Raw genomic sequence first — 23,860 nt, 5'->3', positions numbered from 1 at the left:
TCGTGTGAATGTATATTATTTTAATGATAATTCTCAACAACAGTGTACAATTGTGTTTAGGCACTGAGGGCACTTCCAATCTCAGTAATTATATAAGATTGTGACCTGCATTTAGATGCTTGTTATATGTAGAAGCTGCAATATTGTGTCTGTTTTTATTGTGTGAACGGCCTCTGCCACACCCTCCTGTTTCACGTGCAGCTGTGAGGGAAGCAGCGCCTCCGCGCGCACTGAATGCGTACGGAACTGTCTCGAGGAGGAGGGCGAGCACTCGCAGCATCAGCAACACACACATTCACATACACACATACACAAAGAGGTCAGCACGCGTGCTGCGACTTGAATGGAAGATAACCGAGTGCCGCGAGACACAATAAAGGAAGCATAGGGACTGATCGCTGTGCCGTGACACACGCGGGAGAGGTAGGACATTATCAAACATTTGTTAAACTGCATACCTTTGTCGGTGATACTGACCTTGTCATTTAGCCCATCTTCCAAAATCCACCATTCTTTACAGATGTGTGCGCAGCTGGGGAGGCATGAACATGTCTCGAGCTGCATTTCGCGTTGAAATGCATGATAAAGAAATCTGTCATTTTGTAGAAAACACCGTCGATACGTTTGCATCATCACATCCATCTGGCCCCTTCATATGTTGCCTTTTATTAGCTTATTTATGAATGACAGTCCTTTTGATTAAGTGATGCTTATGAAATGTTCGCCAAACATTGAATATTTGAATTATGAGTCGTCAGTCATTCATAATATGCTTACTGGTGCAGGCAATTGATGGTTCCCTGAGCTGTAGTGTCGTTTTCTCTCATGATGCATATACCTGCCACAATGCATGCTTTTGTGGCAAAAAATGCCATCGATAGCTTTGCCCGTTCCTAAAAAAACATGGATGGTTACTCACTATTTAGATATACATCACTAATAGGCTACGATTTATTGGCATTCATTAATGCAAGAAAAAGGCGTCTATGCCCATAATATATATATATATATATTTTTTTTTTAATAGACAGTGTCTGGCCTAATTTTCTTCTTTTATCATGACGTAACGATGATGTAATGCCGAACTCTAAATTGAATTTCAGTTTTGTTTCTTTGTTTGTATTTGCTACCGGGTCCACACTAAATATACACCCCGTTGTGGTGTTCATGCATGATTTGTTTATAGCGTATATCTAGCACTGATCTTATTGTTAAAGGCTTAGTGATGTGAGAATGATAAAATCAATTACATACACATACACATTACACTTTCTTTATAAGGTTGTGATTTCCTCTCACTGTACACTTCATATAACTCATAAATGGATGGATGGATGGATGGATTTTTGGTGTACAGACACAGATGATGACCTTTAGCAATCTTAACGGCAATTTTGTGTTTTCTTGCACAGAAATGAAATTGAATCACAGTATAATTTCTCTCTAAATTTCTTGGATCACATGCTTTTATTAATGGCTGATATGTCAATAAGTTTTTTATATATATATACTAGTTTGTCTCAGAAATGAAACATAAAACTAAAATAAATAGTTTTAAATTCTACAAGGGAATTTAGACAATGCTAAATTATAATGAATGCATGAAAAATTTATTCAATTTGGAATTTGCTAAAGATTACATTTAACAGTGTTATTATTAAATTATTTATTTTTAACAATAAGTGAGTGTTAGATTATGGTAATTGTAAAAGATAGAGGAAATGATTTCCTCATTTCCTCTATCTTTTACAATTACCATAATCTAACATAATCTAAGTTTTTTATTTATTGGTATTTGTCAGCCCAATACATAAATGTATTGGGTTGACAAATACCAATAAATAAAAAACCCTCTAATATCAAACAAATATAACAACAAATAAGGTATATTGTGCATTCTTATCTGGCTAAAAAACAGAAGTTGGCACAAGGTCAAATACATTACTTTTTAGCTCACAATTCTTTTATTTTGCCTGAAATAATTGAGCATTATAAATCATAATTGAATAAAAATCATGAATCCTCACTGAAAAATGTTACATTGTGACAAAATATTATATTAAAGTTAAATAAAGTTACATAAAAATAAATAAATGTTCACAAAATACTCAACTAGACACACAAGCTACCTTACTCCTTTGTCAGTTGTACATTTTTAGGCCTGCCATTTGAAGGCAAAACAATTTCCATTTATAAGACAGGAAACGGCCTCGAAAGTTCCCACTGCTGACCTCGGTTCAGGGGCATGTTGTCCTTAAACATCTTGATTTGTGTGTTCAAGTAGAGGAAATCAGAGAAACTGCTCCCGAGGCTTCCTCCCACTATAAATAATTAATGAAGGCCAATTAATATTAATCCATAAAAAGTACTGCATCAATACAAGTTGACCAGTGAAGAGGAAAGGCCCTGTGTGTTTGACCGGAGTGTCTGTGCTTTTGTTGGTGTGACAGGCGATCCCACACCATAATCTGAATAAGGTTAAACATCTTTAGTCGGCAGTGGGTATCCCTTATGCATGCTGGACTTTATAGGATGTATTTTCCATCACAATATGACCTAATTAAACCCACTTTAGTAGGCTCACAAATTCGACATGACAGACATTGGCCCCAAAACATTGTGTGGTATAACATTGCCCTCTAGTGTAGTACAACACAGATAGACAATAATATAGAGCTGTCCATTGATCCCAAGAGGAATTCATATTGCCCTACCAAACAGTGTCTAAATAGGCACTTAAAGAGTAACGTGACCCTCTCAGATATAATGTAACACAGTCTGCACTTTAGTATCATTAGAACATGATCTTTAGCAGAGATACACACTTAAAACATCACACGAAGTAAGTGTTCATATGTTTTTCATAGAATGATCCAGCCATGTGCATTCACTTACAGTAGCAATGTAATTGAATGCATGTATGGAAACAGGCAAATGTTGCCTAGACACTAGAACACACTATCGCTGACATGTAGGCCAGTCAATTAGTCGGGGCAAGTGGCGATTCACATGCATTCGAGGTTGAACGCTTCAGAGTTCAGTTGGTTTTCTGTCCTAATTAGTGTAAACACAAAGATTATGTGTCCATTTCATGCATATTTAACATGCGTTTATATTGAAGTTTTTCCACCAAACCCTCAGATCCTATGTGAATAATTTCATAATTAATAATGCATTCTCATTTAATAATTCATCTAAAGGGTTGTTGCTTTGACTAAGACTTGTGTGGTGAGGTGGAGCAGGAAGCATGAACACAAAACTATTGATATAAATCTCAAGTGTCGAACACAATCAGTACAGACCACAGTTAACAATGACGCTGCACAAGTTTCTGTACAAAAAGGGATATTTTAAGATCTAGACACAAGAATTGGAGGGGTTAGAAAGACAGACTGACAAAACAAAGGACAGATTTATCCAATTCTTATGAGTGCAATGTTCTGACATGCAGATGCCTTTATTTACAACTGTTTGTTCTCAGTATAAAAGAGTGTCTGTGTGTTTGATAGAGAGACTGCGACAGGAGGACACAGCACAGTTAGGAAATGTGTGTCTTGTCTGGGAACGCTCTGTAATTACATTATGGTTCAGCCCAGTTCCTCCTCTCATTTTAATCAGCAACTATGCTGTAAGTAAGATGTTTTAGCTTAAGTTCTCAATCTGCTATAACTGTGCACTATATTAAACAATATCTGCTGCTCCACAGCAATAATTTCCAGAATAATAAAGCATCTCTAATTTCATCCAAACCGCAAGTCATGTTAAATAGAAAATACCTTATCAGAACACAGGTCAGGCCTTGAGTACACAAAACTTTGACCTACAATGACAACTCTGAAGCAAGACTTTGATTTTGCTGGTCCAGGGGTGCGTTTCCCGAAAGCATCGTTGGCCAACTATGGTCGCAAGTTCATCGCAATGTCCATTGAACTCTATTGGTAACGACGGAACTTGCGACCATAGTTGGCCAACGATGCTTTCGGGAAACGCACCCCAGGTTAGTTAGTGCTGGTCCTGCACACATAGGCTCTTTATCAGCACAATGAGTAATAGTCTTTCTGGTGAAGCTGGTTGGCCATGGAAATGTTGCTTGTTAGAAAGCCTGGTGGGAACACATCACACCAGGATCTAAAATTAGTTTTGTCAAAGATTGGTCAATATATTGCTTTTTTATTATTATTTCCTTTCATTAGTAGGATACACAGATTCTTTCTATTTGATATATGAAGTAAGAAATAGGAGTGAGAAACTATTTTTATCATGATCCTATTTATTTTAGATAATTCTGTGCTCATTGTAAATAGGAAGAGCATCAATGCCATCAGCAATTCCCTACAATTATTATTTATTGCTATACTTATGAAATACGTTGAATGGATGGATGGATGGATAGATAGATATATACATACATACATACATACATAGACAGATACATATAGATGTTTGTAGATAGAAATTTATTTACAAATTTGTTCTCTGTGGATTCATATTCTGTTGTTAAAGGTCACTGGGGGCCATGTGCTTTATTAGAGTGGGCTGCTTATCTTGGCCTGTTCTTCAACATATCTTGAAAGGTAATGCTTTCAGATTGAATCTGATTCCTCGATGATTCCCATCTGTGTCTGTTCTGTGGGAGTTTTTATTAAACGCCAATATTCACTGCCAACGTGAGTCACTATACTGTCTTTGAAGTTTAACACATGCAAGAAAGACTCGGCCTTCCAGTGCAGGAGATTTCGAATCTCATGTTAACAATTACTATAAGCACCAGCACTGTAATGCATTTATTTTTAGAGCAGATACCAAACAATTGAAAATAGCTTTGTTGAAGCTGCAGTGGATAATTCCCACACCACTGATAATGCAATATGTTTCTCAAACATGCCGACTACACATTTTGCCCTTCCCCCATCTCTCATTGTCCAAATAAGTAGACCTGCTCAAAACTCACACCAATTGGTTGAGCCACACTGACATCATGGACTAACTGTCTAACTGTCTAGTTTGCAAGTGGTTTACCAACAGATGTCTCTGCACATTAAACCGAGACAAGAGAAATTATTTTAACATCAAGAAAACTGCACAGATCAGCTTATAGGGGCTGAATACTTTTGGAAAGCATTGCATGTTCATAGTCTATTCAATATAGACTAAATAGTCCATCATGTTAAAACTCAGTGAACATGCCCTTCTGTAGTGCTGAGGACAGCAGAAATGACAGGTTTAACTGTTTATGCTAACTGCTAAGTGTTCTTGTCCTTTGAGTCTGCATATTACCCTATGAGATCTCTAATTACTTTACTGTACCCAAGGAACAATTTTGATCAGTGTATTTTGACTGTGTGCAACATGATGGACAGACAAGGTCTGAAATTAGGGTGAAAAAATGCCCCAAATATTGAAAATGTGGGGGCAACAATTTCCTCCACAGTGCATATACTTTATTAGCCTTTACTATGCTGATATTTGGACACGTGTGTGCAATATTGTAGAATTCAATATTGAGTAGGTTACATTTTAGACACAATATGCCCATTACTGGTCTGTTTAGCCTGTTTTGAAGTCAAAACAAAGCCACAGCAGAACCATTGCTGTTTTTGTTGCTGAATGAATCAATATTTTGAACAAATCAGTAGAGTGAATGAATCAATGACTCTCTCATAAAAACAGACACTTGGGGTGCTTTTGAAATCCCATACTGTAAGTACTTTGAATTTACATCAAGTATGTTCTATATAGGATGAATATGGGTGGTATGAATGAACGTGTCACGTGACCTACTAGCGTCAGTTGCTTCACTGCTATTCATAAATCCTCTCGAGTGGCCTCAGGGGATAGTAAAGTGTCCATATCAAATGAGCACTTCAGTATCTCAGTGGAAGGGACAGGTCATCCTGGTACTTGTCGCCTACTGTTTTTCCGAATACTGTGTATTTTGGACATACTACTCTTTTGGCTTTATATAGTAGGGAAGTATTCACCGTGTTTGAACAAATCATTTGAATGAATGATTCATAAAGACAGTCACTTGCCGACACCTACTTGCGTAACAATATTATTAAAATATAATGCTCTGTCGACCCCTTACCCCTCCCTTAAACCGAACCACACCACTAAACCTAACTGTCACATAACCTTACCAATGTCCCACCTCAAAAGCAGCAAAAGTGTTTTGCAATAAAACATCAACTCATTGTATTTAACAATTTTTTTTTTGACACAAATACATAGAAGTTAAAGACACCTAATATAAAGTGGGGCCATTCATCAAACTTACATTTTAAATGTACTATAATAATGTGCATTACTTACAGCAACTTTTGTATTTGATGTTGATATGACTTCATAACAGCCATATGTTCTGATTGAGAATATTAATCAAGTAATAGATTCAACTGAAATGTATGAAATGGCATGTTTTTATATGGTTGGAATATAAGTATGCCCACATAAAAGCAGGCTACTTGAAATTGCCCCTTAATAATACAGTTGATTTCTGACACTGGAGACAGGTAGCAGTTTGTGTCGTTATTGATCCGCCACACGTCTTTATTCAGTTAATGGAGGCCCTTGCTCTTTGAAATTGTTTTAACACAATACACACAAGCATCCTCACATATGCTGACAAACAAGCTTACAGTCACAGTCTTTGTGTGTGTTGGGCAGTTTAAAATCATCAATGCAAGTCTGTTCTTCCTGCCCCTGGTAAGCTGGCCAATGAACAAAGTGGCATTCTGTGAGTCGCAACAGAGACAGCAGTATGAACCAGCACACTACCTCACCATCATCACCCACTTTTCTCTTCTCTCTGACACATTCTAGGATTGTTTTCAGCGTGTGTGAATGTATCTTGGGCACAGGCGACTAAGCTCTCACATAGGAAATCATGCAAACGTCCCAGGAAGAACACAAAAACATACATTGTGAGAACTTTATGGGAGTATGAATATGCATACCATCTTTTTTCACACTGTATTCAATAACGGAGATGTTTGTGAATTCCTAATTTGTTAACAATCAAAACTGCATATGAAGGAACAGATATATTTGTTCTCATGTGCGCACAGCTATAAGCATTCTTGAGTTCTCTTTGCACCTGTGCAATGTGACACCTGACTCTAGGTAATAGCGTAGCTCCACAGTAACAGCAGGCAGGTGGAACAGCCACACATGCATAAACGCATACATACTAGACTCTTACCCAGATAAATCGACAACCAGGTAAGCCTTTATTCTTGTGTACTCCTTCGACCATATATGCGATCAAGCGTGTTTCTGTGTAATGCATGTGACAAGATATTGTTAAACACAATAGGCCTCTGTTCACGTAACTGGCCTTTTCTCTCGCCAGCCCCACATCCTCAAAGACCCATTGTTTCTTTCTTATCGTATGCATTGTAATGAAAATAGATGTATAAGTATTCAATGATAACAGTTTGTAGAACCAAGAACCAATAGCTTTTTGGTTGTTTATTTTCAAATAATGTCAAATATAATTTATGTCTATTAAAGTAAGCTTTTTGTTCCTAATTTATTTTTGTTATAATTTGTATTATAAGTTTAATTTGAATACTTCAAAATGTAGAAATGGCAGAAATGCCCCATAGTTTGCGTGTGTGGGTACACATCTGTGAACTGTATCACATGATAAACTCCTGGCCTGCATTTTCCTTCTTTTACAGTTATTATATTATATTATATTATATTATATTATATTATATTATATTATATTATATTATATTATATTATATTATACCATTTAAAGGCACAATATGTAAGATTTTTGGATTAAAACATCCATAAACCACTAGAGTAATGTAATGCTATTTTAACCAGTGTAACATCCCGTGTCATTATGTCGCCTGTCAATGATTTCACATCAGCGTTACCCTCGATTTAGGGCTGGGAAAAAAATCGATTTGATTTAAAAATCGAGTTGGTAGGTCAAATCGATTCATATTTTCAAAAAATCGATTTTTTAGATTTTTTTCTCCCCCTCTTCAGTATAGCGTACAATACATACATTTTGCATTCGTCAAATCTTCCTTCAGGGTTTCCATAGCACGCTCCCTGCGGCGCAGCCCTCGATGCTTCACGACATCACGAATAGCATGTTTAATTTTTTAACGGTCCTCCACGACGACGGCGCGCGAGTGAGTGAGAGTGTGTTCGGTAGTGAGTGTGTGTGACTGTGTGTGTGTGTGTGTGTGTGTGTGTGTGTGTGTGCGCGCGCGAGAGAGTGTGTGAGTGAGTGTGTGTGTGTGTGTGTGTGTGTGTGTGTGTGTGTGTGTGTGAGTGAGAGAGAGAGAGAGAGAGAGAGAGTGCGTGTATGTGAGTGAGTGTGTATGTGCGAGTGTGTGTGTGTGTGTGTGTGTGTGTGTGTGTGTGTTTGTGTGTGTATGTGTGTAGGCTATGAGCTTGTGTATATGTGCGAGTGAATGAGTGTGTGTGAGACGGCTCGCGATGACTGGTCGGAAAACAACGTGTAGTCTGACATGTTTGTCCACGACATGACAAGATTTTTAGGAGTCAAAATCTATGGTCAAAATCATGTAATCTGACACAGTGACTATGTAACAAAAAAATCGATTCGAATCGTAAATCGAGTTTTTTAGAAAAAAATCGCAGATTTTTTTAGGGGAAAAAATCGCCCAGCTCTACCTCGATTTCAGGTTTTACTTACGTAGAAACCATTGAAACACCATTGAAGACGCTTTATTAGTATCCCCCGGTTTCACAGACGAGGCTTAAGCCTAGTCCCAGACTAAAATGCATGTTTGATCTGTTTTAAATGAAAGCAACTTGCACTGACATATCTTAAAATATGTCAGTGCCATTGTTTTGTCTCAAGATGCAAATCAGTAATGATTTTTTTCTCGGGCATGTTTATTAAAATTGAACTAAGGCCTAATCCTTGCATAATCTAAGCCCTGTTTGTGAAACCAGGCCTATGTGTTTCATTAGACATGAGCAACTGTTTGGATACCTTTATGGACGGAAAACTAATTATTATATAGCTCAACACGGTTAGTCTTATTGTTTGAATGTCTTGTTTTCTTGATTTACAGTGACATGTTCGTACCCAAAATATCAGACAACACTATTTTGTCAATTGGCTAACATTTATAATGATTTATAAATCATAAGAGAATTAAAAAAAAATTAATTGCATGCCATTTGGCAACACAAGTCATCCAGCTTTTATTAATATTATATATTAATATCAATCTAGTTCACGGCAGTGTGCAACAAGTATCTCATTCCAGCCACCGAGCGAACGCACAGACATAACGTTATAACATATCTTTCAACACACTCAAATCAAATGTGTTTTTAGTATGATTGTTTTGACCAAGTAAAACAGCACTTCGTTACCCCACAATTTTAATTTGTCAAATAAAGAGACCTGTATGAGTAATTCAGCATTTGTGACTAGTTCATTAAATAAAATAATGTGAATTTAAGTGATCAAGCGTAACTGTAAGAAAGTTCAAGTTCAGGGAAGGAGGCGAACGTTAAATGTAACTTTCATTGTAATTTTAATCGTAAAATAAACATAAACAACAAAACGAAAGGAGTGGCAGCGTTTAATAAAAACAGCAATGTTAAATGTCCCAGGCTCTCGGCTCTGCCCTGCTTCGAACCACAGTTATGTTAATAAAACTTTAATACATTAGCTCATCCATGAACATGATTTCTGCCTGAGTCCCGTCGGATTGCTTTCCATCGGCTGTGGAGGGGAAGATGGCAACTCCCATAATTCCACACTTATTCACCGCGTCATCAAGCTACGCCTTTGTTATTGTTTTGAATAAGCGACCTCTAGCGGGGCGAAATCTACATAAGATGCCTTTAAAAGTTTAGGGTCAGTAAGATTTTTTTTTAAACAAATGAATGCTTGTAATGTTACAAAAAATTTATATTTCTTGCTGTTCTTTTTAACTTTCTATTCACCAATTCTTTGAGTTTTCAGAGAAATTATTAAGCAGCACTGCAGCAACTGTTTTCAACAATGATAACAATAAGAAATGTTTCTTGAGCGCCAAATCAGCATATAATAATGATTTCTGAAGATTCATGTGACACTGAGGACTGGAGTAATGATGCTGAAAATTCAACTTTGCCATCACCCAATTTATAAAGTACATTTTAAATTATATGAAAAAAGAAAACAGTTATTTTAAATTTGAATACTTTTCACATAATTACTGTTTTTACTGTATTTTTTGATCCAATAAATGGTGAGCATAAAAGACTTCTTTCTAAATATTAAAACAATCTTACCAACCCCAAACGTCTGAACAGTAGTGTATATATAAATAACAAATATTTGTATTGCTTATAATTTAGACCAGTGGGAAATTCTACCTTTTACCAATTCAAACAATAAAAAAGCACTATTCAAATGGTTAATGGTTATTCTGCCTACTACACCAGACTAACCCCTTGCAGATTCACACAACCCTCTGCACATTTTTTTTTTTTTTTTTTTTTTTAGAAAGAGACAAGGGCTGACTACAGAGCTTGCTCATGTCTGTGACTGCAGACTAAATACTGAGTGAAAATACAACTACAGGGAGTTGCGTAAAATGCCTGTTTGGAGAATCTGGAGTCTAGTGAAGTGGAGTAGTGTTGAATGTATATAAAAACATTTTAAATCCAAATTCATCATTATTTGCCATTTATATTGTATACTTAATAATATACATGTTATATTATATAGGAAGATCTGGACTTGTAGTTACATGAGGAAGTTGTCACAAGGGCCATCCAAGTAGCTATGAGGTTTTGAGGCTTTGGACTAAATATCCATTTGTATGAAAGCTTGTTTGTTTGCAGTTGTTTGTCTGTTGGTTTCAAACTCTGAAATTAGATCAATTTGTATGAATTCTGACAAAAATGTCAGTATTATCATATTTTTTTAACAGCTGTTGTGTAAAAAGTTCACAAAAATAAAACCACACTATCATACATTCAGAGAAAAGTCAACTATAGATTTTAACCAAGCTGATCTGTGTTCTGACATTTTCATACAGTTTTAAGAAATGATGTGATGGAGCAAGTTGTAATATGTTTTACATATTGTAATGTTATAATTTGATATATTTACAGTTTTTATTGTTTAAAATGTTTTAATGGTTCCAATGTGGCAGCTTAACCCATAAACTGTGGCATTATCTTTTTTCCTGGGCAATAGTGTTCAAGGTGGGTATATGCAGTTTCTTCCAAAAATCCACCAACACACAAAGTAAAAATTGTGACAACTAGCCCGAGGCCCCTCAATTTATTCTACTGCAAGTTACACTGCCACAGAGTTCATAAGAGTTATGTTTGAATCAGAATTGCCTGGTTTAATAATGCTGAAGTCAAGCTTTGAAAGGCAACCCTGACATCCATTGAGGTCTTATGGGCTATTGATGACAGATTTGTGTTCATTTAATCTCCATAACCATCATTCATCCAGAACCAACACAATTAGAGATATTAGCCTTCATACTTCAATAAACACTCTTAAGATAAGGCATGCTATTAGAGTTCTATAAGTTGTGATTCAATGGTTTTGTTATATTTTTTTCCTAAAGCACCAAGGAGCAGCAACCGAGCTTTGTAAATCAAGGTGCAGAAGGTTGAATCCATGTTCCCTAAGGTTTTCCTTCAGTGGTATGCAGCTCTTTCCAGCTGTGCGGCTGAATTAGGTAAAAGTGTGCTTTTGTGCTCAGTAAGCACAGGCAACTAGACAGCTTTGCTATACGCTGCGCAGTCAGCCATCCCATTTTGCTTCAGTGATTTCTAGCTGTACATTCAAGCCGCCCCATTGTACAAGTGAAGCTAGCTTGCTATCATAATAATATATGGGCCTTTGCGCAAGGCAAGATCATTTCACCCCTGATACATAATGCATAAAGTGTGATTTGCTTAATGTGTAGGCATTACTGACAGCTCCGAGCCCTGTCGCATATTTAGGCTAAAATACTGGTGACGTAAGTCGTCTTTACTAAAATATGGCGGCACTGACCTGCATCTTCCCCGATGAGCCTTTAGTTCTGTGTAGATAAAATACAGCATCAGAGCCGCCTTAAATGTTGCTGTTGTCATAGCAATAAGCACACATGTTGTTTTCTATTAGCTGTGCATGAGAATCAACACAGAAGGCAACATTATGCTAAAAAATTGGTTGTGAGCAATTTTGTAAGATTGTGATTCCTGTGAAATGCATTTATGTTGCCTCGAGGCCACATTACAAACATTTGTAGTTTATATGCTGCTTCAAATGAAGCTTCTATGCCTCCTTTGAGTGGAAAGATGACTTAATTAATGGTAATTCTTCTAAGATAGCATCTGGAAAGTTTAGCATTCTGTAAAGCTTTCTTTCACAAAGCTATAGCAAAAATAGTTCATTTATACAACCATTCAAAAGTTTGGGGTCGGTAAGATTTTTTCGTGTTTTTATCTCTTATGAGTTTTTTTGTCTCTTATCACCAAGGCTTTTTTTTTAAATAACTGTTTTCTATTTTAATATGTTTTAAAATGTAAGTTTTTCCTGTGATATCAAAGCTGAATTTTCATATTCAGTGTAGTACAGTATTTTCATATAGTCTATACTATCACTTTTGAGCAGTTTAATGCATCCTTGCTGAATAAAACTATTATTATTTTTTTAATCTTACTGATCCCAAACTTTTGATCAGTAGTTTACGTGGCCTGAGTTACAAACTTTAGCTACTGCAGCAGATCACTAGCGCATCTTCATCTTCCATGAATTTATTTTAAATATTTAAATCTCTTTATGATGGGCATTATGGGATATCGTATGATTGCTAATAATGAGTCCTGTAGCTTATAGGTTCAGGGGCACCATTCCAGGAATCCACTTATAGCCCATTTTATAGCCCACTGGTTTGGTCAAATAGAAGCAGGCCTGTGTTAGAAATGTTTGTAATGATGGTTAGAGCTGCTCTTGGTGATATATCCCAATTGTAATGAGGTCAGTCTGTACCTGTAGTGGGTTAAATTAGCACTGTAGCAGCTAGAGCTAACTTAGCCGCTAACCCACTGTAGCTCTGCTGTTTGTCTGGGGTATTTTCAGTGTCCTGCTGCAGTGCATGTGGCTGCCTTTTGTGCATTTGCCATCGTCATTTTGTCTGGAGCTTCTTTAATGCGCACAACACAAGCAAGATCATTCGTTAACATGGGCCAGAACATGACGAATACGCATGCGGTTTGGACCACGTTTACACTTGTACCGCAGGTGGATGTGCACAAACACAAACACATCTGGTCTAGCATCGCAAACAGACAAAGACACATTGATCCATTCAAGCAGCAGCTGAGTCTGTTTAGACAGTGAAACTTTTAGGATGACCCCGGGAGCCGTTAGAGGACACTGTCTACTCATACAAAGAGAAACGACTTAAGGATGACGTAAGACTGTAATCATTTACAGTTTGCTGTGTTTAACAGTTAGTGCAATGCTGTGCTGCCAAAAGGTTTTTACCTGCCAAAAGGAATGCAGGTTTTGAGGCAATGAGTTTTGATTAACTAACAACAATAGTGGCATTTTAAATCTTGGCATTTTCTGTCCTGGCATTCTGAATGAGCGTATGTCGAAACCCAGAAGCAATATGGAAAAACACCATTTGCTTTATTTTAGGACTGCCTGATATAAATTACATTAGGCGCACATTGTGCATGAGAATTTGAGGTGAATCTGTGGTAAAAAATTACATTTTTGCTTTTTCTATATGCTGTATCTTGCTCCATTGTACAGTACGTCCTATGGGGGTTCCATTAACATAAGATGGTGGAAAAAGTGCTTTCTAAATAGCCATTCATTTAGATTTTGCACAGATTGCTGACCAGGCATAAATATGATGTGATAATGCACTCTACCTCTATGGAGGTGCACTACACTACACACTAGAAACAACTGTGATGTTCTCCACAGACACGATACTCTGTTATATACTAGCACTCCCTAGCATGTGTGTACATACACACACTTCACTAAACAAAACACTAAACAATTGTGCCGATTTTATGCAATTTCATCACAAAAACGTTTTCACTCTCCATCCACAATCCAGTGTTATTAGTACTGTATTACATTATTATTATTAATATTTTAAAGTAGCTTTTATTTTAATATTTTCAGTTTTCATTTTAATAGTTCTATTTAGTTTTTTCCTGTATTTAAATATTTTTTAGTTTTAGTCGTTAAATGGCGTTTTTTCTAGATAAATAAGAATTATATACAAATTTTTATTATTGTACATATATACATAATCCTTACATTCCCTCTTTTTTTGTAAGGAATAATATACAGTCAGCTTATCATCATCACAAAAAAATAAATCCCAACAGGGTTGTTTTGCAATAATGACCAGATGATTGTACATTAGCCCATTGTACAATTAAAAAATTGACAAGAAATATTCATATATTATATTTATTTATATTGCAATAGTTACATGTAGTCTTCAGAGAAAGCACAGCTATATATGAGCTTATACAGTTATACAGCTAACAACTAAATGAGATGTTTGTGTACATTTTCTTTTATCATGGCTGCAGTACATTATTAAATTACGACTGAAGAACATTATAACTGGGCATATATCCAGACGTATGCATAGCCGAGTATTGAATAAATATGGTTTTATGAAAGAGAGTTTAAGAGCCCATAAGGAAAGAAAGGGAAAGTGATATGTGTCTTATGATCTCTCTAAGCCTTTCTATCTCCTATTATTGTCATCTCCTCCTTCAGTTTTCTTTTTAGACTTGCACACATGAACACGTCAATGAGAAAATACCTCTGTGTTCACGTTTATCCCCCCCCCTACCCTTGATGCAGACAAAGCCCGTCATAACCATGGCGACGGACAGTAAGGAGGCTAAGCTTGATGAGCGGGTAGAGGTAACAGTATCTGAAGGCCCAGGTAAACAAAAACAGAGTGAGGATCTTTGCGAGTGGCCTGCTCTTAAAGTGGCAGTGCAGCACACTAAATTATCAGCACTGTCTCTTTAAGAACTGTTTGGTGTTTCATGGGTTACAAAAAACATCAAGAGTTGTGTGCTGTCTGCGTGTCTCAAAAATGACAATTCTGTCAATATTTACGCACCCTCATGTCTTTAAAACCTATATGACGGTTTTATTTGAAAGATTTTCTTTAATGTTCTTTTCCATGCAATTACAATGATTGGGAAGACAGGAGCATTTATTGCTAATTCTCTCATCATGCAGCTGGATGCCTAAATTTTCACCTTCAATTTCGACTGTTAGTCACATGAACCACTTTTATGGTGCTTTTATGTCCTGTATAAAGTTTGAAATCTCCACTCGTCATGCATTGTAATTGCATGGAGTTGAGTGACCATCGCATTCTCCAAAATTTCTCCTTTTTGGGAATGACATGAGCATGAGTAAATGATTTTCATTTCTGTGTGATTTATAAGTCCTTTAAATATGACATAATCGCGTGTTATTGTTGCTTTACACACCTTTCCGTGTGAACCTTCTACCCTCAAACTTTATAACCACGTTTAACTATTAATATCCCACGTGCGACTTGTTTCATTCTTTCTCGGCATGGTTGACGTGTGCCGTGTTTTAGTTTGAGCTCAATTCTAAATGTTTTTACGAATGTGTGCTAATGTTAGGAAAACAAATACTGCTGTGAATAAATGTATGATAAATTTATCAATTAATAATGCCAAGATTTGGAGTGTGAGAGGAACAGTCAAGTGGGACAGAAAGAAAATGGGTTATTGGCTTTGCTGCACTAGTGAGAAATATTGAACAACAAGAGAATGAGGAGCTAGGTTGAGCATTCCTATGTTGTTAAGTGTGTTTAAGCTTTTGTAAAGAAGTGAGAGGAACAGTCAGGTCTGAGTGAATTTATTTAGTAGGAGAGACACTCATAGGAGCAGGAAGGCCGTATTTGAGTGTATAGTGGTTGTAGTATGGAGGAGTACAAGGGAGACACATCGAGGGCTGTTTCTCTGGCTGAGTGGTGTCCACTCACATCATATGCCTCAGTGATTGAGGATGCCTGCAGCACTGCATTGTGGGCCAGAGAAATGGAGTAGTTGCAGCTGCGAACAGACTGTGACTTGGACGAGGCTTTGAGGGGGAAATGATGAGACAAAATATGAGAAATCATAAAATCATCCAGTCATGTGCGCTCGTAACGCAGTAAACTCAGGAACGATAAGGAACAACAGAAGTGGCCACTGACGGCAGGTACCAAACGTCTTATACTTTCTTTGTTATTGTGCCATTGTGTTTTGAGCAGGAACACACTTACTGTGTAACTCCACACTACTTTCCAATTTTAGCCTGTAACAGATCCACACTGATCTACTCTGTGGTGTAGAGTGGCCCTGTCACTCCAGCCATTTCACTTGGAGCTCCTACAACACAGAGATAGTCACACACTCATGAGCCTTAGAAATGCACACAAACATATACTTAGAAACAGAAAAGACGGTCCTGGATATGTTTTGCTCTTGCTTGGTAGAGTGCTTATGGCTTTTATACCTTCAGAAAGACCAAGAAGGGACCTACAGGCTGTTACAGACAAAAATTATCAAATTTATTTGATTATCAAAAGGGAAACTTATACACTACAATTCAAAATTTGTTGTCAGATTTTTTTGAAAGAAATTAATATTTTTATTCAGAAGGGATTCATTAAATCAGCATATTAGAATGATTACATTTTAAAATGTATTCAAATAAAATTTAAATAATATTTCTCAATATTACTGTTTTTGCTGTATTTTTTATCAAATAAATCCTGCCTTGGTGGGCATAAGAAACTTCTATCTTGAAACCAAATCGTCATGAAATAATCTATCAAACTATTAAACAGAAAAAATATTTTATTTTATATGTAATTGTATTCATAAACAGTGCTTTTTGAGCTAGTCTTATCTCCGTAGTGTTTACGATTCCTATTAACTTTCTAGTCTCAGGAAATGGTGTGTCTGCAGAGCTCTCCTTACAAATCAAAGGTCCTTTGTCTTATCATTGGTTTAATGTCATTACATGGGATAAGTGTGATTCAGTCAGTCAGATTCAGACACTTTCCACCTGCAGATTTCCTCTTTATTTGGTAGGTTGTGAATTATTCTATAAATTATTCTCTAAAGATTGTTTTTGTACACATTAGGAGTTAGTTTATACTTTCATGCTTGATTGTTGGTAATGAAGCTCAGATTTAATTCTCAATTGGTATGTTGTCAACGTAAGTAACGGATTGGAAAACAAAGTCGTTTATTTAGCATTAAATATAAGCTACAAATCCAGTTGAGTTTCAATTATTTGTATAGCACTTTTTCACAACACATGTCCATCCAAGCAGCTTTAAAAAGAATAGTGCCTTACAAAACCACCAGTGAGCAAGCTGTGATGTTTAGGTAGATTGGGAGGAACATCCACCTGTAATACCACTCCTGAATTTATAACAAATCTGCACAATACGTGATGCTCAGCGTTCTTGTAGTCTAAAGCATTATTTGAGTCATCTATTTAAGGTAAAAAGTTTTAGTTGCTACATCCGTGTGTCTCATCCATGATTGCTAGTCACATGTGGATTGCGGGGCTCACGCTGACGCAAAAACATTTTCAAGAGTAATGTCTACATACAAAACATAGCTTGAACAACCAGATGAAATTTACACTCTATCAACTCGCATTTTGTATGCATTTGATTGGCTGGATTGGTATCAATCTTAAATGCATCTTGGAGGGATTTTTCCTTCAGTAAATACTCCCAAAGAGTTTTAAGTAAAGCCTGTCAGACTCCTCTCTCTTCTCAAACTGATGTTTAAATGGAACATCTGGTCACCATAATCATACAAGGCTGTCTCAGGACTTTTACACGATAAAACCTGATTCCATAGCGTCTGATCTGTTCTGGTCCTCCATTTCATTAACATTAATTAAAAATGCTCACATACTGTACATCTACTGTACCTAGTGCAAAAAATACTGTATGCTTATATTTAAATATGGACAGCACTAGCACTAGCACTAGCCTTTTACTACTTGTTGACTATTTATCACCATTCTTTGCCAGAGCGGCGACGGCAGGGCAAATTCCAGCCATTTAGGCGTCTATTTGGTAAGAAGAAAAGAAGGGAAGCAGAACGTGGGTTTGAGGGATCTGAACTTAAACCTAGCCATTCCACTGATAATGTCTGCAATGGGGTGGCCACAGTTAATGAAGAGAACAATCAGTATCTAAGGTAATTCTCTTATGTATTTTAGAACCACTATAGCTGGGTCTGGCATGCATAATCATAATCATAATATTTTAGATGCTGTCAGAGTTGTTTATTTGTTGAATTGTGTATTGAAAACATTCACAGATGTGCTGTAATTAAAAAGTGTTTATATCTGCATTCACAGGGAGTTAAACACCCTAGGGTCCCGAGCTTTTTCACACGAGAGTGTATTTATCCCTGAGGAGTCAGAGAACACACATCCAGGACAGACAATGTCCCAGGAGAACATTTCAGACAGAGTCAAGAACATTCAGGTGAAACTCTACACAAATAGTGTCCATTTTGATAAGTTTAATAAAAAATGTCCATATGCACACAATCAAGCCATGCACCAGACTTTGCTATAACTAATTTTGATATTAGCATTACACCAGATTGAACATTTTTATTTGAGATATTTTTGTTTCCATCAAGGTCAAGAAATTCTGGTAACTCTAGGACTAAATGTTTAGGGTTTTGTCCATTCTTTTACTCTCTATGCTTTTGTTGGCAGAAGCAAATTGGACATAATATCAAATTTGGTCAGAGACCCCCATCACTTAGAAAGAGTGAGGGAGATGAAGGTAGCTCAGATGAGGAAGAGGTACCACAAAGTCCACTGAGGGTTCTTGCTCAGGTGGAGAATGAACCACAGGAGACTGAAGCCAAGGAAATAGTAAGTTAATCTCCAAATTATTTTCCACTACTTACATATAGTAACATAGTATTGCTACGTCAGTCACACTTTATATCCTAGAAAGCACAGTTAAAGATCACTGCTCTGTTTTAGCAAGTAATGTTCTAAGAAAGATTCCCTCACTTGCCAAATGAACATTTATGCACTTGGCAGGCACTATTATTGAAAGCAATTAACAGTGCATTCATGGTATACACTTTATCAGTAACTTGCTGTTGCTAATGCCATGCTCTAGTTAAGTTGCAGAAAATTGTAATACCATGAGACTATCAATACATTAGCCACTTTTCCACCGCCGGGCCGAACGTTCGAAGAATGGTAAGGAACAGTTCCAGTTATATTTCCACTTGAACTTGGTTTGCCATGGCACTATTACAATCCATTCTCGACCTGGAATTTTCAGCACTGATGGCTAACCATGCTGGTATAATGTGTGTAATTGGCCTTTTGTCTGTTACCTAGCTACCAGTTTCACTGCAGCTGTGAAAGTGTGCTATTTAAGAGAAGTAAACGTAAAAGTTAATGATAAAATTAAAAGAAATATCTGATCATCCTCCATAACGCGGTCGCTATTTACATCTCATTCAATTTAAGCAACGAGAACGGTTTGGTTGGACGGTGGAAAAGCGGCTATTGATTCCATAGACATATAACATGCTTCAGAACCCTGCTCTCCCATAGTCACAAACTCAAGATTGTTTGTGTTTTTGCTTTACAATTAGGCTGTCAGCCATGACAAGGTCCAGCACAGAACTCCAGTCAAATCCCCACGCTCTAAGCGCCCACCTCCCCCTGGCACAATTGAGTCCATCAATCTAGATGCTGTCCCTCAGTCTGTCCCACGCTTGGACAATACTGCTGCCAAACACAAACTCTCTGTCAAACCGAAGAACCAGAGGGTATCTCGCAAACACAGAAGGTTTACACAGGTAAAGGGAAAGGTGTTCTTCAAAATGTGAACAGCGTCTATTAGGATAGCTTTATTGTAAAAGGGATAGTAAAAGTGATAGTTTACCCAAAATGAAAAGCATAATTTACTCATCATTTACTCACCCTCATGTTGTTACAAACGACTTTCTTTCTTCTGTGAAATACAAATGGTATTTTGAAGAATATTTTAACTTTATTTGTGCATACAAGTCAATGGGGTCCAAAACAACTTTGACTTTGTATGAACAAAACAAACAAATAAAACATACAGGTTTGGAATAAGATGAGGATGAGTAAATCATGACTAAATTTTAATTTCTGGGTGAACCATTGCTTATGAGAAAATAACTCCAAAACATTAAGTTCTGCAACTTTAAATATATTTCAGGAGTTTCACGAAGAGGACCTTTCTGAAATGCAAGAGGAATATGAAACACAAAAAGACGAAGAAGTGTTTGATTTGTCAAGAGAGGAGTATAACATTATACATGGCAGCAAAGGAGATTATGAACCTACTGAGAAATCGGTGAGGCAACAGTTTCATGAGGAGGAGCTAGAACGCCTTGAGCTTCAGAGGAGGGAACAAGAGGAAGAAAGAAAGATGGAGGAACAACAAAGGAGAATCGAGGAGCAGAGGCTAGAAGAAGAAAAGTGGCGTAGACAGGAAGAGGAAAGACTGCAAAAGGAGGAAGAGGAGAGGAAGCAACGGGAGGAAGATGAGAGGAAAAAAAGGGAAGAGGAAGAAAGGAGGAGAGAAGAGGAAGAGCAAAGATTACGATGTGAAGAAGAGCGAAAGAGGCAAGAGGAAGAGAAAAGAATGCAGAAAGAGGAAGAGGAAAGAAGAGCAGAAGAGAGAAGGCAGCAGGAACTCGAGGTGGAGCGTCTCCGTATAGAAGAGGAAAGAAAAAGAGAGCAGGAAGAGAGGAGAAGAAAAGAGGAGGAGGCAGAACAACGTAGGATTCAAGAGTTAGAGGAGAAACGGCAGAGAGAGGAAGAGGAACGTGTCCGTGAGGAGGCTGAGAGGAAAAGACTAGAGGAAGAGGAGGAAAAAAAGAGTCAACAGCAAGTAGAGACAGCTGGAGCTTCTGACCCAGAATGGAAAAGAAAAGCAGAGGAACTGAGATGGAGAGAGATGGAGGAGAGACAGAGACCCTTCACTTTCAAGGTCTCCTCAGGTGAGAAGCAGATACTCTTCCAGAAGGTCAACCTCACTCCTGTTACTCCAACAACTGGCCAACAGGGCGAAACAATAGGTGAAACCAGGGAGGGAGCAAAAGCTTCTTCACCAGGATGCACAGATTCACCAACTCGGTCTTCATCTCTTTACGTTCCACACACTGCAATTCTTGTGACAGGAGCCCAACTTTGTGGAACTGCAGTCAATCTCGATCAAATCAAGGACACAGCCTGCAAGTCACTTCTTGGCCTTTCAGAGGGCAAAAAAGCCATGGGCACTCCTCCAACCAAGATCAAGACATCTCCAGATCATAAATCTGGGAAAACCAAATCCTTATATGAGTCTTCCTTATCTGCAGACCAATCCAACGCTGCTGTCCTGGCAGAATGGGCAAGTATCCGATCCAAAATTTTTAAAGGTGCTGAAGAAGGAAAATATCCCGAATACCCAGATCAGAGTCGCAGGCCGATAAGTGAGGATCTAAATACAGTGCCATTTTCTCACACCAACCTCAGGAAAACCATGTCAGCGAGTGCTAAGTTTTCCATCACACCAGCCAGGAAGAAATTCCCTGATTCCAACAGGAACTCAGAGTTTTTTGGTCAGGGAGAAGATGTGAAAGTAGAATCGGCATCTATGGAAACTCCCCTTGTCCAAAAAGCAGAGTTGCTGTCTTTAGGTACCAAGATCCAGAGCAGGGGAAGCAAGGTTGTTCGCATCGCAGATAGTGCTGAAGAATGCATGTTTGCCAAAGACCTCCCCTCCTTTCTTGTTCCCAGTCCGCCACATGGATCTCCCAAGTCACAGAGATCCGAGACTAGTTCCACAAGTCAGGCAGAATCAGAAGATTCGGACACAAAGGATGAAGGCGATCAGAAGGATCAGGGTGGTGATGAGCAGCCCTCACCGTTTGGGATAAAGTTGAGAAGAACCAACTATTCTCTTCGCTTTCACAATGAACAATCAGCAGAGAAGAGAAAGAAAAGGTACAGTGCAGGAGACAGTTTTGAAGGCGTCCCAGTGCCCCTCACCTCCATTGACCAAGACCCTGATACTTCTGCAGTCTTGGAAAAGCCTAGCCCTGTTTCTCCGCAACAAGACATTGTTGAATTTCGAACCTCTGTAGCATCTAGTAAAGAATCTCGAAGCAAGTTCAGCAGAAGTACTCTCCCTTTGGTACGTACTGAAGGCGACAACTTTGCCCTCAAACTTCCACTTTACCAAAAACCAGCTACTTCCCCTAAACCATCTGAAGGTGCCACTCCTCCACCCTCTCCTCTCCCAAAACCTGACAGAAGGACTTCAGGAGACATGATTTCACAAAGGACAGGGGAAACAGAACAGATAGCTACTGAGAAGAGCAGCGATCATAAAGAAGTTGCAGTATCTGTACAATCCCAGAAAAATGGACAAGGAGAGGAGTTTAAAGAAAAGAAGTCGTTTTTTCCATCCATCAGCATCCCATGGAGAGAAAAAACAGATCGCAGGACAGAACTCATTAAAAAAGGTTGGAAATCCTTGTAGAGCTAAAACTGTATGATCTTCACCTCATTACAATGCTTGCAAAGCAGCACTATAATAGATATTTAAAATATAAAATATAAATATTTTTTAAACTTCTATATTAAACTTTTACAATTAATTCAATCCGAATCTGCTCGTGCTCTCCATTCAAACATTTGGAATCATAATCATACTAAATTCTTATGCATTTTCTTTTTTTGCATCCATTTAACCACATAGCCATATTTAGCAATATTCTTGTCATACCTTATAAGTATTGGTATTTCCTTCAGAAAATTAAGATATTTACTGTCCTGGTAAAGAGTACAACAGATGAGTAGAAGACTCTAAAGTGGGTTCTAGTCTCACTTGTCAATTTAATGCGTAAATGTATTCTCCTTCACAGAAAAACCCTCTCTGCAGGCCAGGCACTCTCTGGACAGCTCACGGACACAGGAGAAAGAGGCAGGACCACTTTGGATCACTCTGGCACTGCAAAAACAGAAAGGCTTCAGAGAACAGCAACAAAACCGTGAGGATAGGAGAAGCCAGAGAGAGGCTAAGCTGGCTGAGAAACAAGCTAGGGACAGAGAAAGCGTATGTATACATCATAAATATTGCCATAGAGTTTATTATCATAACTAGCTACTCCGCTGGTACTATATGTAAAGTTGTACTAACAGTGTCTTAACCAGATGCAATGTAATAATGCAACAATCAATAAAACCTCTTTTACATAAATCTTACCAGCCATGACAAATGACATTTTGTTGATCATTTGGTTTCTATTTTTGTGATATTGTGCTGGGTAGCACTGTATGGAAGCTTGTTTCCGCCACAAAAAAAAAAAAAAAAAGATAATTGCGACTTTTTATCTCACAATTGCGAGTTTACATCTCGCAATTCTGACTTTATTTCTCAGAATTGCGAGATATAAAATCAGAATTGCGTGAAATAAAGTCGCAATTGCGTGTTATAAAGTCAGAATTCTGAGATATAAAGTCAGAATTCTGAGATATAAAGTCAGAATTGCGAGATATAAAGTCACAATTGCGTCTTATAAAGTCAGAATTCTGACTTTTTTTCTCGCAATTGCGACTTTATATCACGCAATTCTGACTTTATATCTCAGAATTCTGACTTTATATCACGCAATTGGGAGATATAAAGTCAGAATTGCATGATATAAAGTCGCAATTGCGTGTTATAAAGTCAGAATTGTGAGATATAAACTATTCTGTAAAAAAAAAAAAAAAAAGTCCGTCTTTTTTTTTTCCCCTTAGAAT

The 23,860-nt window shown here is 37.5% G+C and overlaps 2 protein-coding genes across 3 annotated transcripts in view; one reads left to right on the top strand and one right to left on the bottom strand.

Annotated features, from left to right (window-relative positions):
• Window positions 1–236: 236 nt before the first annotated feature.
• cracd (capping protein inhibiting regulator of actin dynamics) overlaps window positions 237–23,860 on the top strand; it is a 27,469-nt gene continuing 3,845 nt past the window's right edge. For both annotated transcript variants that reach the window (XM_081377724.1, XM_081377725.1), the window contains exons 1-7: window positions 237–423; window positions 18,081–18,249; window positions 18,413–18,542; window positions 18,782–18,943; window positions 19,687–19,893; window positions 20,283–22,578; window positions 22,981–23,171. In XM_081377724.1, coding sequence (XP_081233850.1) covers window positions 18,501–18,542; window positions 18,782–18,943; window positions 19,687–19,893; window positions 20,283–22,578; window positions 22,981–23,171 — 2,898 coding nt within the window. In that variant the 5' untranslated portion in view covers window positions 237–423; window positions 18,081–18,249; window positions 18,413–18,500. The remainder of the gene's footprint in view (window positions 424–18,080; window positions 18,250–18,412; window positions 18,543–18,781; window positions 18,944–19,686; window positions 19,894–20,282; window positions 22,579–22,980; window positions 23,172–23,860) is intronic.
• aasdh (aminoadipate-semialdehyde dehydrogenase) overlaps window positions 15,881–23,860 on the bottom strand; it is a 22,346-nt gene continuing 14,366 nt past the window's right edge. The window contains exons 15-16 of the transcript XR_014031017.1: window positions 16,305–16,410; window positions 15,881–16,120 (exon numbers count right to left, since the gene is read on the bottom strand). The gene's annotated coding sequence lies outside the window, so the exon portion shown is untranslated. The remainder of the gene's footprint in view (window positions 16,121–16,304; window positions 16,411–23,860) is intronic.

This window comes from Scardinius erythrophthalmus, assembly GCF_964197995.2.
Source record: "Scardinius erythrophthalmus genome assembly, chromosome: 11".
Taxonomy (NCBI): Eukaryota; Metazoa; Chordata; class Actinopteri; order Cypriniformes; family Leuciscidae; genus Scardinius; species Scardinius erythrophthalmus.
This window is presented reverse-complemented; position numbering and strand designations above follow the sequence as displayed.